Source organism: Boleophthalmus pectinirostris, unplaced genomic scaffold, assembly GCF_026225935.1.
Source record: "Boleophthalmus pectinirostris isolate CB_2022bp ecotype Guang Dong unplaced genomic scaffold, ASM2622593v1 HiC_scaffold_4, whole genome shotgun sequence".
NCBI classification, from domain to species: Eukaryota; Metazoa; Chordata; class Actinopteri; order Gobiiformes; family Gobiidae; genus Boleophthalmus; species Boleophthalmus pectinirostris.
In genome coordinates this window covers 29,036,561-29,050,543 of record NW_026571353.1, presented here as the reverse complement: position 1 = coordinate 29,050,543, position 13,983 = coordinate 29,036,561, and the positions used below count along the sequence as shown (strand labels likewise).

The window sequence follows — 13,983 nt, the reverse complement described above, 5'->3', positions numbered from 1 at the left end:
CCACTCCACAAAACACCTGAAGCAAAACAATTATTACACCAGACTTAATGTTTGTGTCGATAGAATAATTTTAGAAGTAAAACCAACCTTGCTTTTGAAGGATTTATGTCTGAGCAGCAGCAGTGAGTTGTACTTCCTGATAGAAAGCTTGGCGGCGGCGGACTGATATATGAGAAAATAGTCCCTCAACAGGCGACAATTCACACGATGCAAGGTTAGTTTTATTTCAAACATTATTCTATCAACACAGACATTTACATCGACAGTCTGGTGTAATAACAGTTTTGCTTCAGGTGTTTTGTGGAGTGGGTAAGACTGTTTTTAGTGGCAGGATAACTATGGCCATTGACATGCACTAGCCTAGCACCAGCGACCTCTGCAAATACAAGGACTGGATGGAATATTTAAAAAAGTATCTCCACACATCACTCTAATTCACTAGGAAATGAGGTCCTATGTTCAACATCTTCAAATAAAGCTTTGTGTGGATTCTTTAGGCAGCTGGTTGGAGAAAACTAAATATTGTCCTGTGATGGTGATCCTAAAAAGGACAGATATCTTCCCAATAATATTTTCCAAAAATATATTGAGATGCTACAATTCAACCACACACGTTTACACTTATGCAACAGAGTCCTGGGGTCAGACAGCAAAGACTTGTGGGTAATCGGACACTGTTGAACTGTTTAGTGTTTGCTCAGAGGGGGAGAGGAGGACATAAGGAGAGGAGGAGAGAAAGAGGGAGAGAGAAAGAGAAGGGCCGAGGGTGTCATGACTAAACAACTTTGATACAGAGATCTAAGGTAGAGCACAAACAGATGCTCGGACTTAGTTATCCCACTCAAAGCTGTGATGGGTTTACAAAGCGAATACCTTGATCGCTGTGTCTCCAAAATCTTCACCAGACCATTGATGGACCTGAAGGTTAAACAAACATGTCATCAGAACAAAAATATGACTTTTATTTAACTTTTTACTAGTCCACAATACACGTTTTGTACGAAAATAGTAATAAAAAATACCAGCCCAAATTTAAAATGTTAAACCAGTCAATAATGGATTTGATTATTAATATTTTATAGGTTTTAATACTGATGTTACATGAGGAAATATTTCTCATTTTCAGAGGTTGTGCTGCTGTCTCTTAACTAGGTCATTGTTGTAAATGAAAATTGGTTCTCAATCGAGTCACCTAAATAAATAAATAAAGATAAAAGGCCCATATTACGCTATTTTCTAATATACACTACTGGTCAAAAGTTTTAGAACACCACACTTTTTCCAATTTTTTACAGTTTACTCTTGACCAAAACGTATTCTAAACTTTTAATTCATGAAAGTGTCCACTTTTAGCAGATATAACAGCTACACTGACAAAAAAAAAAATATCTAGGTAAGTGAAAATGACTTAAATTAAGAACATTTTACTTTATTTGAGTCGATTCAACTTGACAAGTAAAATGATCTGCCAATGGAATAAATGTGTTTTTCTTAATTCAAGCAAACTATTTTGTTTCAAGTGCAAAGAGTTGCTGTTTTTCTTTTTTTAAGTGTAGCAAGATGTATTTTCATATTCCCCTGGCAGATAATTTTACTTGTCAAGAGAAATTTACTCAAATCATGATAAAATGTTCTTAATTCAAATCATTTTAACTTGGCTAGATTTTGTTTTTTGCAGCATGAACACACTCGTGGCTCAGTCTTTCTACAATAGAAATTAAATATTTTTCAGAAAGTTCTTCCCAAGTCTGTTGCAGAAGTTCTCATAAATGTGTGGCACTTGTAGGTTATTTGGCTTTCACTCTTCTGTCCAGTTCATCCCAAACCAAAACCAAACCAAAGTTTTCAAGCTTTACCATCTTGTTCTTTTTCCTGAGGTACTTTTGGCAGAGCTTCGACTTGTGTTTTCTTATCTTTTATCTTTTTTTTAAACCTCTGGCTGTTCAGTATTTACCTTTGTACCATTTCAAAGCTCTTCATTGGACTTGCACGACTTGAATTGCAATAAATAACTAGAAAAATTAGGGCGTTCTAAAACTTTTGACCTGTAGTGTATGTTATAATTCGGCTTCTTGCTTACAAAAATACCTGAAGTTGTGTTTTGTTTCATTCACACATGTGCATTTTTAAACTTCTTACACCTTCACTAGAATAATTTTGATCATTTTAGCCCTGCAATTATGATTAAAAGGTAGTTGTTAAGATGAAAACTACCAGTACGTGACTTTTTGAGCTCTGGAAACTAATAATGTAGCTGTAACAACATTTTAACATGACTTTACGTTCACAAGAGTCAATTTTGTGTAATATAAGAGCTTTAAATACAACATGGCATTTACCTCACAGTGTCTTTGAGTTGAGCTAGTTCTTCGTTTTTCACCAGGTCTGTCTTGTTGATAATAGTCAAATCAGCCAGAGCGATTTGCCTGTTAAAACAAAAACATCTTAAGCGAGTTGACAGACAAAAAAAGAAAACAGAACAATATTTGTGTACCAGGTTTACACAATAACACACAGCAGTTTGCCTAACCATGCGTGTGGGTGGCAGTGGAAGGGCGAGCATGCCACACACTGTCATGACAGGGCTGTGTTTGGTTTGGAGGTGAAAACACAAACATAGAGGAACACAACGCACAGGGTCTTTTACATGACACTGTTTGTTCTGCTGCACCCATTCGACACAGCTGTTAGCGGCACACACACAGACAAACACACAGACACACACACAGACACACACACAGACAAACACACAGACACACACACAGACAAACACACAGACAGACACACACAGACACACACACACAGACACACACACACACAGACAGACACAGACACAAAGACAAAATTTCAAACTCTCTTGCAATACTAAGAAATAGACTTGACAAACTTGATTGCCAATAAAAAAAACTCTTCTTTAGATAATAGAATGTGATGTTTGGTGGTGGTTCATGGGAGTATACTCTTCTATGTGCTCTTATACTTCTTCTGATTCATCTCAAGATCATTCTAAGCTATTCAGGAAACGTTCATTTCCGTCCTGTGAATGGGACTTTTTCAGTATTGATACTTGCTCAAATGAGTATCTAGTTTCGTTTTTACTGTTAGTATTTGAATTAGTGTCTGAATTTATACGATACTTTTGACAACCCTAATACACACACATAAGAAACAAGAGGAGGAGATGGACACTAGTCTGGCAAACATGAGTTATGTACCTGGCAGCTTCATTGACAAGTCCTTCAGGTTTCTCTTCTGATAATTGCTGTGTGAAAAAAAAAAGAAACAAATATTTAGCTTAAAAAAAGGAGTTTGGATTCAAAATGTTGATTAACACAATTGGACATAACTTTTTAATAACCAATGGGATGGACAAAAGCACTTAAATTCATATTACTATTTCCAAATGATCATTGTTGCAGAATTTAGACTTTAATTCAGAAGAACGTTTGAACATCCAAAGTATGTACGTGATTCCATGCAAGTATAAAGTTAAAACCACACTTTGATCAGGAACGTTCTCCATGGCGTTAAACACACTACCAGTCAAAAGTTTTAGAACACTGTTATTTATTGCCGTTCAAGTCGTGCAAGTCCAATGAAGAGCTTGAAATAGTACAAAGGTAAATACTGAACAGCTAGAGGTTAAAAAAAATAAAATATAACAAAACACAAGTCCAAGCTCTGCCAAAACTATCTCAGGAAAAAAGAACAAGATGGTAAACTTGAAACATGAAGTGTCCAGTACAGTGTCCAGACTTAAACCCCATCGAGCTGGTTTTAGGATGAACTGGACAGAAGAGTGAAAGACAAGCAACCTACAAGCGCCACACATTTATGGGAACTTCTGCAACAGACTTGGGAAGAAATTTCTGGAGAATATTTGATTTCTAATGTAAAAATAATAAGCCACGAGTGTGTTCAGCTGTTATATCTGCCAAAGGTGGACAGTTTTATGAATCAAAAGTTTAGAATAGATTTTGGTCTATAAATTGATTCCATAATAAATTTTTCAAATCAAATTGCTTATTTGTGACGCAATAAACAATAAAAAACTGGAAATAGTGTGGTGTTCTTAAACTTTTGACCGGTAGTGTAAGTTTTATGAAATACTATGGAATATTACAGACAATGGAACAACATTTCCAGCATAAGAATCTAGGGCAAATAAGAGTCAGGTTTGTGGAGATGCAAGCCTCAAATTCAAAAAGTGTCTATTTTTTTGCTTTAAAGTAACACAAGTGGATCCCTAACTGAACAGTGTCCAAACTTTTGTATTTGTTTTAGTTTTGTGTTTACTACATAAAACTTGAAAACATGAATAAATAAAACATTTTGTTGATGTTGCTGTTGTTTTTCTTTTAAAGTTACGTGACGGGGCTTTATTGATTTATATTGTTTTATACAACTACCTTAACATTAGGAACATCTGTTTTACTACGCTCTTCCCGTCATGAAATAATATTAAAATGATATTACTTCATAGCTGCATAATCGTGTGAACACAGCACAGTCAGATGGGACAGAAGTCAGAAGGAAAAACAGGAAGATATGATGTGACAATCCTATTATAAAACACATCTCACATATCAATTACCCTTTCACAGCGTGTTACTACAGCCAACCTTCTGTCTCACCCCTTCAACAGATCAACACAGAGGCTCTAAATCCAACCACCGCACCTCCAGAAGCACGGGCCATTATAAAGGCGTCACTTGTCATGTTACCTTCAAATGGGGTGAGCAGGATTTCAAAACCATTCAAACCCCGGCGAATTTACCATCTGATTTTGAATTCTCGCAAGAAAAACACAACTGATGATTTGTGAAGTACGTGCCGATAATTTGAGCTGGAAATTTGGGCTGTTAATTTGCAGTTTGCAGCACCGTTAATAGGGCAAGATGCATGTTTAGACACATAACGTAACAGTAGAAATGCAAAGTGTTGATTTTAGTGACTAATTTAAATTTAAAAACGAAGGCTTTGGCAAAATATTTTCAGTTTTAGTCAAGATTTAATAATATAATAACAAAGTTGACACTCACATACAAACACAGTACTTTTCCATGTTTCTTGTGATTCTCATCTTAAAGGTCCTATATTACGCAAAAAATAATAACTCTTGCAAAGCTTTAAGCCATGTTATAATGTTGTTACGTTTTCAAAAACACACTCAGAGTTGTGTTTTGTTTCATTCACACATGTTAGAGTAATCTTTTATTATATGTCTGTCTACGTCTTCAAAGCTCAAAATGCTCTGTTCCACTTTATGATGTCACGAAGCTGTAGTTTTCAAGTTAACAGCTATGTTTTACTAGCCTGATTCATCAGCCGGTTTCACTTTGTGGAAACCGTCTGACCTCGCACCATTAGGATTCGTTCGCTCGACGGTAGACAGGTACTTTTTATCATTTAACCAATCGCAGCTATTTGGTCGTGATGTATGTAATGCTCCGCTAACAGGGCTAACTGGTATATTAAGCTTTTCCCAAATCTCATAGGAAGAAGGACAATAACGTCTTTCCCCTTGATAAAATTCACCAAACATTCTCTTTGTTCCAGCTTTAAATCCACGATCTTGGGAATCCTTGCCAACACAGAATGTCTGGCTTCATCTACATCCATCTTGACCGCTTTGTTTACTGTTGTGCTGAACCACAAAAGGGACCCAATCATGGCTTCACAGCTCTGCGCGGTCTACAACTTCCGAGGTTCTTGCAAACCATCTAGCATATTCCGATTCCTGACCTAGTCGCTGGAGAGAAATTAAATTGAGCGGAGGCACTAGGCTGCATCAATCTGGCTAACCTTTTACTTTTTGTTTAGTAGAGATTGGCAATTCCAGGGCTGAAACCATCCAAATGATTATAGTGAAAATGTATGGACTTTAAAACACAGTGGAGCACTTCCTGTATTACCACATAACCTGAGAAGGTGGAACACAGTGTTTCAGTTTCGTAAATATGCAGGTTTTGTGGGTTAAACATGTGTGAATAAAACAAAACACAACTCCAGGTCTGTTTTTGATGAGCAAACAACATTATGACATAAATCAGAAAATGCATTTACCAAAAACCTTTTCTTCAACATTTTACATCAAAAGCTACAACAAAATATTAATAAACACAATTAAACTCTGACCTGTAGTCCATACTTGGCATCGATGACTGTCACGATCCCTAGAGAAAACAGAAGATGAGTGAAGATATGAGAGAGACATCTTGGACATATGTTTTTCAGTTTGGATTTGCCTGGACCACTTTCTCAGGGTTATTTTGAGACTATGCTTACGCAGCACCGGCCTGTAACAACAAAGAGGACAGCTGAGTATTTACTACAGCACAAAACAAGATGTCAAGTCTGCAAATGTAGACTGCTCTGGAGAAGGACAAGAAAACAGAACATGTGGAATTAAACAGATTATGTGTGATTAGGAATGTCACAATAGAAAATGTTAGTGTTACGATTAAAGCAGACCTATTATGTAAAATCAACTTTTTAGAGCTGTTATAGCTGTTTCCCATCACCATTTATTCACGCGAAGTTGTATTTGGAGTGATTTGTGCATGTTTGAGCAATCTTTAATCACTTATTGTTAGGGATGTAACAATATCCAAATCTCAAAGTACAATATTATCAGGATATGCATCTCACGGTACGATATTTATTGCGATATTTTGAAGAGGCTGATATAATTGTAGACCTTTTTGTTTTTAAAATACCTTGACAAGATTTTGGTGTGAATTATTACAGTCATAATCCCAAGAATTCAAGTAAAAAACATATTTCTTCATGTTGTCTGCACTGAAATGAATCATGGGATATGTAGTTCCCGATGTTTATAAGCTGTTGCTACTATAAAATCATGCATTTAAGCAAAGGAACTTGTGACTCGATATATTGTGACAGCCCACGATGTTATCTTGAAACTTTTGACGATATGATATCTTGTTACATCCCTACTTATTTTCAATACGTCATATTGACGATCAATTGAAAACAGGAACTACTTTTATTTAATTTTATTTTCTTGATACACATAAGATTCGGCAGCATCACACCTGAAGAATATTGTGATTTAAAATGTCCAAATTATAACATAATGAACACAGATTATAACTATACAGCAGATACAAGCACAATATGTCTTCTTTAATGTGCGAAGAAACATAACAAATATTTGCAAATATTAAAGCCCTGACCTTGCAGCAGTGTAATCCTTCTTTCACTTTCATTCACATTGTTTTCTAGATCATCATTCCTCTAGTAGTTTTGGTTTTACAGAATAAATAATGTCTCTCCAACCTATTGCTCGGGAGCTACCAGCATCTCTCCAAATCCCTTGGCGAGCTCCTTGGAAGAGGTTTGGAGAGATGCTGGTAGCTCCAAACCTCTTCCAAGGAGCTCGCCAAGGGATTTCTGAATTACATGCATTGTGCGGAATAACCAAATTTTGCATTAATTACCTGGTCTCTGAAGGGTGGACCAGGTTTTGTATTCACCCTGTGTGTCTGTGTGTGTGTCCACCCACGATAATTCCGCTATTTATGGACCGACTGTCACCAAATTTGGTACGTGGATCAAGCCCCCATGCCTAATGCCGCAAAAAAGTCTGGTGACGATCCGAGGTCATTTGACGTCACACGGGTCAATTGAAAGATCACACCATTATAAAGGATTTAGGCAATTTCTGCAATTTCGGCACCATCTGCGGGCTAAAATATTCACCCAGTCATCACACAAGTTGGCACACACATAACGCCTCATGGGGGACCAGGTTGCTATCTCTGATTGCGCTTGTTAAATGGCTATAACCATTGTTAATTTATCTTTATGATGCCTAACTTTGTGCAGTAAGAAATGGTTTATGTTTTACAACCATCAAACTGTAATCCATTTAAGACCGTGGCTCTTTTATTTACTCGATTTCTTGTGATCACTAAAATGAGTAGCTCTGGTATTTTCATTTTGTAAAGGTAGCTCGGTGGAGGAAAAAGGTTGGAGATCCCTGGAATAAATATACTGAACTTACAAATTTGCATGTAGATCGCACCATAGATGATTCTTACAGAGTACAGCGTTGCCATACACAGTGCATTATTTTCTAACAACAAATGTAATCATTTAAATTGAATATTGTGATTTTAATAATTTACAGCAGCATTTTGAAAGCCTAGAGCCTAACTTTATATCTCTATTCTTTGTCCTGCTTTAGAGAGACTTAACGCAAACCTGTTTAATACTTGTATGAACAGCATTTCAGACATGTTCAGGCATTAGTCTCCTACCGTCTAAATAAATGTCACTGCCGAGCTCAGCGTCCACCCAGAACATGGAGGCCACAGCTCCTGCAAGAAAAGATAAAGTTTGTGAAATCAGGGCAAGAAAACTGGGCAACAACTAAACCCAGATGCACATTATAAATAAATCCACTTTCTTTAGAAGAGCGTTAAACTACAACTTGAAGTAAAAACTGTTAGACAATTAAAGTTTACTTACTACTTGCTTAAAACTAATGATTATATAATGAGAGCGCTTTCCAATTTATCCGAAATCATGGTCACCTTGAGACGATGAATTTTTACGGCACCCACTGGAAAAACATTTTAACTTAATTTAGGCGTACTTGAGTTATAGCAAATTACTCTTCAATTGTGCAAAACAAATCAGAGCTTTTTATTACAAGGGCAACTGCATCTGTTCTCCCACAAGCTAATTAGTATTTCAGGAAATTAGTTCTTTGACACCACTTTAGCTCGATGTTACTGAGATGCTACTTTACACACATACTTCTAAAAGTTAAATTGAAGTAGTTTAATGAGCTCAGAGGCGCCTTTACAGCTTAATTCAAAAAGCACTTTGATATCAGAGGTCATTATCGAGGTGTCAGTTTTCTTCATCTCTTTCAGTTAGGTGTGTGATGGTTTACTGGTTAATTCTCGCAGATTAACGGCTTATCTGAAGGTTTCTCAAGAAAATACTACTGAGTATTTGTGAAGTGACAACAAATATTGAGACCAAACATGAGTAAGGTTTACACAGAAAGTAAAAAAAAATATATATATATATATATATATATATATATATATATATATATATAATATACTAGGGATGTAACGATATCTAAATCTGTCGGTACGATATTATCACGATATGCATCTCATGGTACGATATTTATTGCGATATTTTGGAGTGGCTGATATAATATAATGTAAATAGGACACTTTTTTGCTTTTAAAATACCCTGACAAGATTGTGGTGTGAGTTATTACTGTCATAATCCCAAGATTTCAAGTAAAAACATAATTCTCCATGTTGTCTGCACTGAAATGAATCATGGGATATGTAGTTCCCAATGTTTATAAGCTATTACTATTTTTAAAAATGGCATTTAAGCAAAGAAACTTATAATTGGATATATTGTGACAGTCTACGGTATTATTGTGAGACTTGACGATATGAAATCACAATATTTCAGTTATTGTTACAGCCCTAATATATACCAAAAGTCAGATTTGAATCCAAAATAAATAAATAAATAAAACAATAGGTAGCCCTTTTGGTCTTTTGTTTTACATATTTGGGTTGTGTTCTTCTCTCACAACTAGAAAACACTCTGTTCAACCTTGTGATGTCGTGTGGTAATACAGAAAGTGCTCCACTTTGTTTTTAAACTCCATACACCTTCACTATAATCATTTTTATCATTTCAACCCTTGAATTTCCAATCTCTACTTAACAAATGGTAACAGCTCACTTGAAAACTATCGCTTCGTGACATCACAAGGTGGAACTGAGCATTTTGAGCTCAAGAAATGTGGACAGACTAATAATGCAGGATTACTCAAACTCAAAATGTGCAAAGGAAACAAAACACAACTCCAGGTTCGGTTTTGAGGAAATAACAAAATTCAAACACGTTAAAGCTCACAAGACTCAATTTCGTGTAAAGTACGACCTGAAAACTAATCTACTCTGTTTTCATGAGCTGTAAAGTAAAGCCATACTTGTTTAATTCAAAGAAAATGGAATAAAACATGAAAAATAAATCTGATATTTTGAAGATTGGCCCTAAGGATCAACATTGCGGTATACTGTTTAAAGCTTTGAAAGTATTTTTGTAATATACATGTTTGTCCAGTGGGGTTTTCGGTGCTATTTTCAAACACACGCCCTGCAGAGAAGATAAAAGAAATATGTGCACTTTTAAATTGTTTATCTCTGGTACATGTGGTTAGTTTCCATTTCTTTGTGAACATGGTTATTATATGAGGCTATGTTGGAGCACTGGCCACAGCGTGTTCACCAAATCCTCCTTGGCCAAACTGCACAGACAGAATAAGAAAGCTCTGTAAATATTTGATAGCTGTGTAATGGAAACCTTGTTTTTGATTGGCATGTTTCACAAAACTCATCCAACCCAGACCTGAGAGAAAGGGGTGATTCCCAGTGGAGTGTTTATGATTGACGGCTCTGTCTGCACCAATCGTAGAGCTGTCGACATCGATAACAAGACCGTCTCAGCCAATGACACGACAGGAGTGTTTAAAAGTGTTGGGGGCTGTAGGGCTGAATGATTTTAGAAAAAGAACTGTTGTGACTTATGTTTTTAAATTTAGAGTGATTCAATTTTATTTGCACATAAATGTAAAAAAACAAAAACATTGCAAACTGATAGAAAACATATAAATTATTGCACAGGAGAGACTGAGAGAACCATAAAATCTTCTAAAACATGTTGAGCACGCAAAACGACACAAAATTTATATCAAACATCTGTATAAATCAACATTTGTTTTGTTTTAATTGTCTTCATCTAAATCCATATTTAGTTAAGAAAACACATTTTAAATTTGTGCCATTTCAGAAGGGATTGAAGTACATTACTGGTCAAAAGTTTTAGAACATACTTCTTCCAGTTTTTGACAAAAAATTATTCAGTTTATTATGTCATTGCACTCTGAAATGAAGCATTTTGAGTTGAAAAAGAAATCATGAAATCAATGTATAGACCAAAACATATTCTAAACTTTTGATTTCATGAAAGTAGCCACCTTTGACAGATACAACGGCTTGTGACATTCTTTTTAAAACAGCAATCAAATATTTTTCAGAAAGTTCTTCCCAAGTCTGTTGCAGAAGTTCCCATAAATGTGTGACACTTGTAGGTTTTTTGTCTTTCACTCTTCTGTCCAGTTCATCCCAAACCAGCTCGATGGGGTTTAAGTCTGGAGACTGTGCTGGACACTCCATGTTTTCAAGCTTTACCATCTTGTTCTTTTTTCCTGTTTTAGTTTTGGCAGAGCTTGGACTTGTGTTTTGTTATCGTTTATCTTTTTTTTTAACCTCTGGCTGTTCAGTTCTTACCTTTGTACCATTTCAAACTCTTTCATTGGACTTGCACAACTTGAATTGCAATAACTGGAAAAATTCGGGTGTTCTAAAACTTTTGACTAGTAGTGTATGAATTTCTTAACAAATACAAATATCGCATAGATTTCAAAACATTTGTTTGTAGAGCTCTAAAGTTCAAAGTTTGAACATATATTTTGATGTTTACATAATGTTAATAATGTCAGACTACCACAGAGAATCAGTCCCTATGTATTAATTGCCCTACATTTTATTTAAAAATAACCAAATAAAAAATTCACAAACCTGCTGGCCCATTTTGAGAACTTTTTACAATTTAAAAGACAAAATATTTAGTTTTTTGTACATTCATCATTCTAAACTGATCGATAGAAGAGCTAAAATGCTGTGAAGTCATCCAATACCGAGCAATAAACGCACCAAACCATGTCCTAGTGGTTTTCAAAGTGTTTTTCTGCATGTTAAAATAAACAGTTTGTGCTGCAGCCCTGTTAAATACAAATAAACCTTGTGGCATGTGTGTGCTGTGTGTGGCCTGAAGGTGTCTGAGGCGCCCACACACAAGTGAATGCACAGCTGCTGACACCCTGCAGTGCAGAGAAGAGAAAACACTGTCGATGCAAACCATACACACCGCCTCCAGCGTTTTTGGAAAGGAAAGTGTGTGCAAGTGTCAAAACAAGCTCAAATTTAAACCAGTAAAAATTGAAGGTTTCGCGATTTTACTCCCTGGAAATACTGACTGATTAGACCAAATATAAACGTTATTTTAGAAGCTGACATGTCTGTGATTATTTTTTATCAGCAGCCAATCTAGTCAACAGATTATTTCTATTAATTTAGTAAAGGTGCACTGTGTAACTTTTCTGGTAGAGGGTCCGTCATCATATCTCCATGGAGACAAGCAGGTCAGAGGAAAGAAAGTTGACCCACTCACAGTAATAATACATGTTTTTTGGTAGTTTTTGAGAAAAAAAACACCTAATTCAATAAATGTTTTAAATTTTATGATGATTATTTATGTTTTGATTTGTTTGTATTATGCTTTTAATGTATTTCTTATTCTTTAAAGCACTTTGAATTACTTTGTGTACAAACTGTGCTATACAAATAAACTCACTTTGCCTCGTCTTTAAATACAAGATGTAAGTGCGCCTTAAAGCGTCACAATTATCACACATAATTCGATTTATTAAAAGGTGGTCTGGAGAATTACAGTAACTATCTATGTCCTCACATATGAAAACATGTTAGGAGCACATGTTCTTGTCTGCTCGAATGAATGTTACATAGATCATTTCAAAATAATTATATAATGAGAGGATGTAAGCATACACAGCAAAAACTGGAGGGTTAAAATTTTAGGGTAAAATATTTCAGAGTTGTTTTTAACACCAAAAGTGTTATTTTAACTATTTGAAAGTTAAATGGGGGTTTGAGTTGGGGTTATTTGTCCAGAGTTGATGTGGTTGAGGTTAATTCAACATCCTCTAGTGTTAATTCAACTTCTCTTAGTGTTAATTTGGCTCCTCCCATTCACCACTTCAAACTCTTGTGAGAGAAGACCAGTTTGAACCAGTTTTGTACATAATTTCATCTTAAATTAACTAAAATATAGTAAAAATAAAATAAAACGCCTCTGTGCTAAATCAAGATAACTCTACAAAGTGTTATCTGTTTACTCTCAAAACATGAATATAACTCTGGATTTCGGGGTTAAACAGAAACTTTGGTCTAGTGTTACTTAATTAACATTTCCAATAATGTAAAATTAACTCTAGAACAGATTGGACTCATACAAACTCTAATTTTAACACTCCACTTTTTTGCTGTGTATGATAGACTTGGAAACATCAGTGGAATACTCGAGGACTTCTAAATGTTCTGGTTAATTTGGCATCACTTTACCTGGATCGGCAAGTCCGGTCGTTTCTAACAAAATGTAGTCAAACTTTCCCTTCTTCTCCATCAGGTTTTCAATGGCTTTTAGACCATTGTCCCTGGAACACAAAAGCATTTCAGCTACTACAATACAGCCAATATCAGCAAGATTATCAATAGTGTGTGCATAATAATATAGTGTTATGAATAATAAATAAGTTCACAGGTTAATTAAACAGGTTTAACATAAAAAATATATATTTGCATACTTCACAGAGCAGCAGAGGCAGCCATTCCTCAGCTCCAGCCACTCTTCATACAACTCTCCTGCTTGACTCACTGCAAGAGACTTCTCAAGGGCGCTACCTACAGGCCAGAGTAGAAACAGCAACTTTTGGTTATCGATGTTGATTTATGCTTAAGAAAAAGGTTTGAATAAGTCTGAAATTATGTCAAAGTGCTTCACATGCAACAGAAAAATTACAATAATTAAAAAACAACAGCAAACCCATCCCCACCCCATTGTTTCATCCATATATACAGCAATTTAAACAGAAACATAAAACATAAAGCTGCTAAAGGTTATAGTAAAAAATAAAAAATGGAAAGCTCTCAGATAGAGACTAAGTAAAATAATAATAATAACATTTTAAACAAATATAGTAGTAGTAGTAGTAGTTGTTGTAGTTGTTGTTGTTGTTATTATTATTATTAAATTTAAAACAAGTAAAG

At 35.4% G+C, this 13,983-nt stretch overlaps 1 protein-coding gene across 1 annotated transcript in view; it reads right to left on the bottom strand.

Moving 5' to 3' along the window:
• cbwd (COBW domain containing) overlaps window positions 1-13,983 on the bottom strand; it is a 40,973-nt gene that overhangs the window by 20,056 nt on the left and 6,934 nt on the right. The window contains exons 4-10 of the mRNA XM_020932333.2: window positions 13,521-13,617; window positions 13,279-13,370; window positions 8,286-8,345; window positions 6,139-6,176; window positions 3,216-3,262; window positions 2,340-2,426; window positions 874-918 (exon numbers count right to left, since the gene is read on the bottom strand). Coding sequence (XP_020787992.1) covers window positions 874-918; window positions 2,340-2,426; window positions 3,216-3,262; window positions 6,139-6,176; window positions 8,286-8,345; window positions 13,279-13,370; window positions 13,521-13,617 — 466 coding nt within the window. The remainder of the gene's footprint in view (window positions 1-873; window positions 919-2,339; window positions 2,427-3,215; window positions 3,263-6,138; window positions 6,177-8,285; window positions 8,346-13,278; window positions 13,371-13,520; window positions 13,618-13,983) is intronic.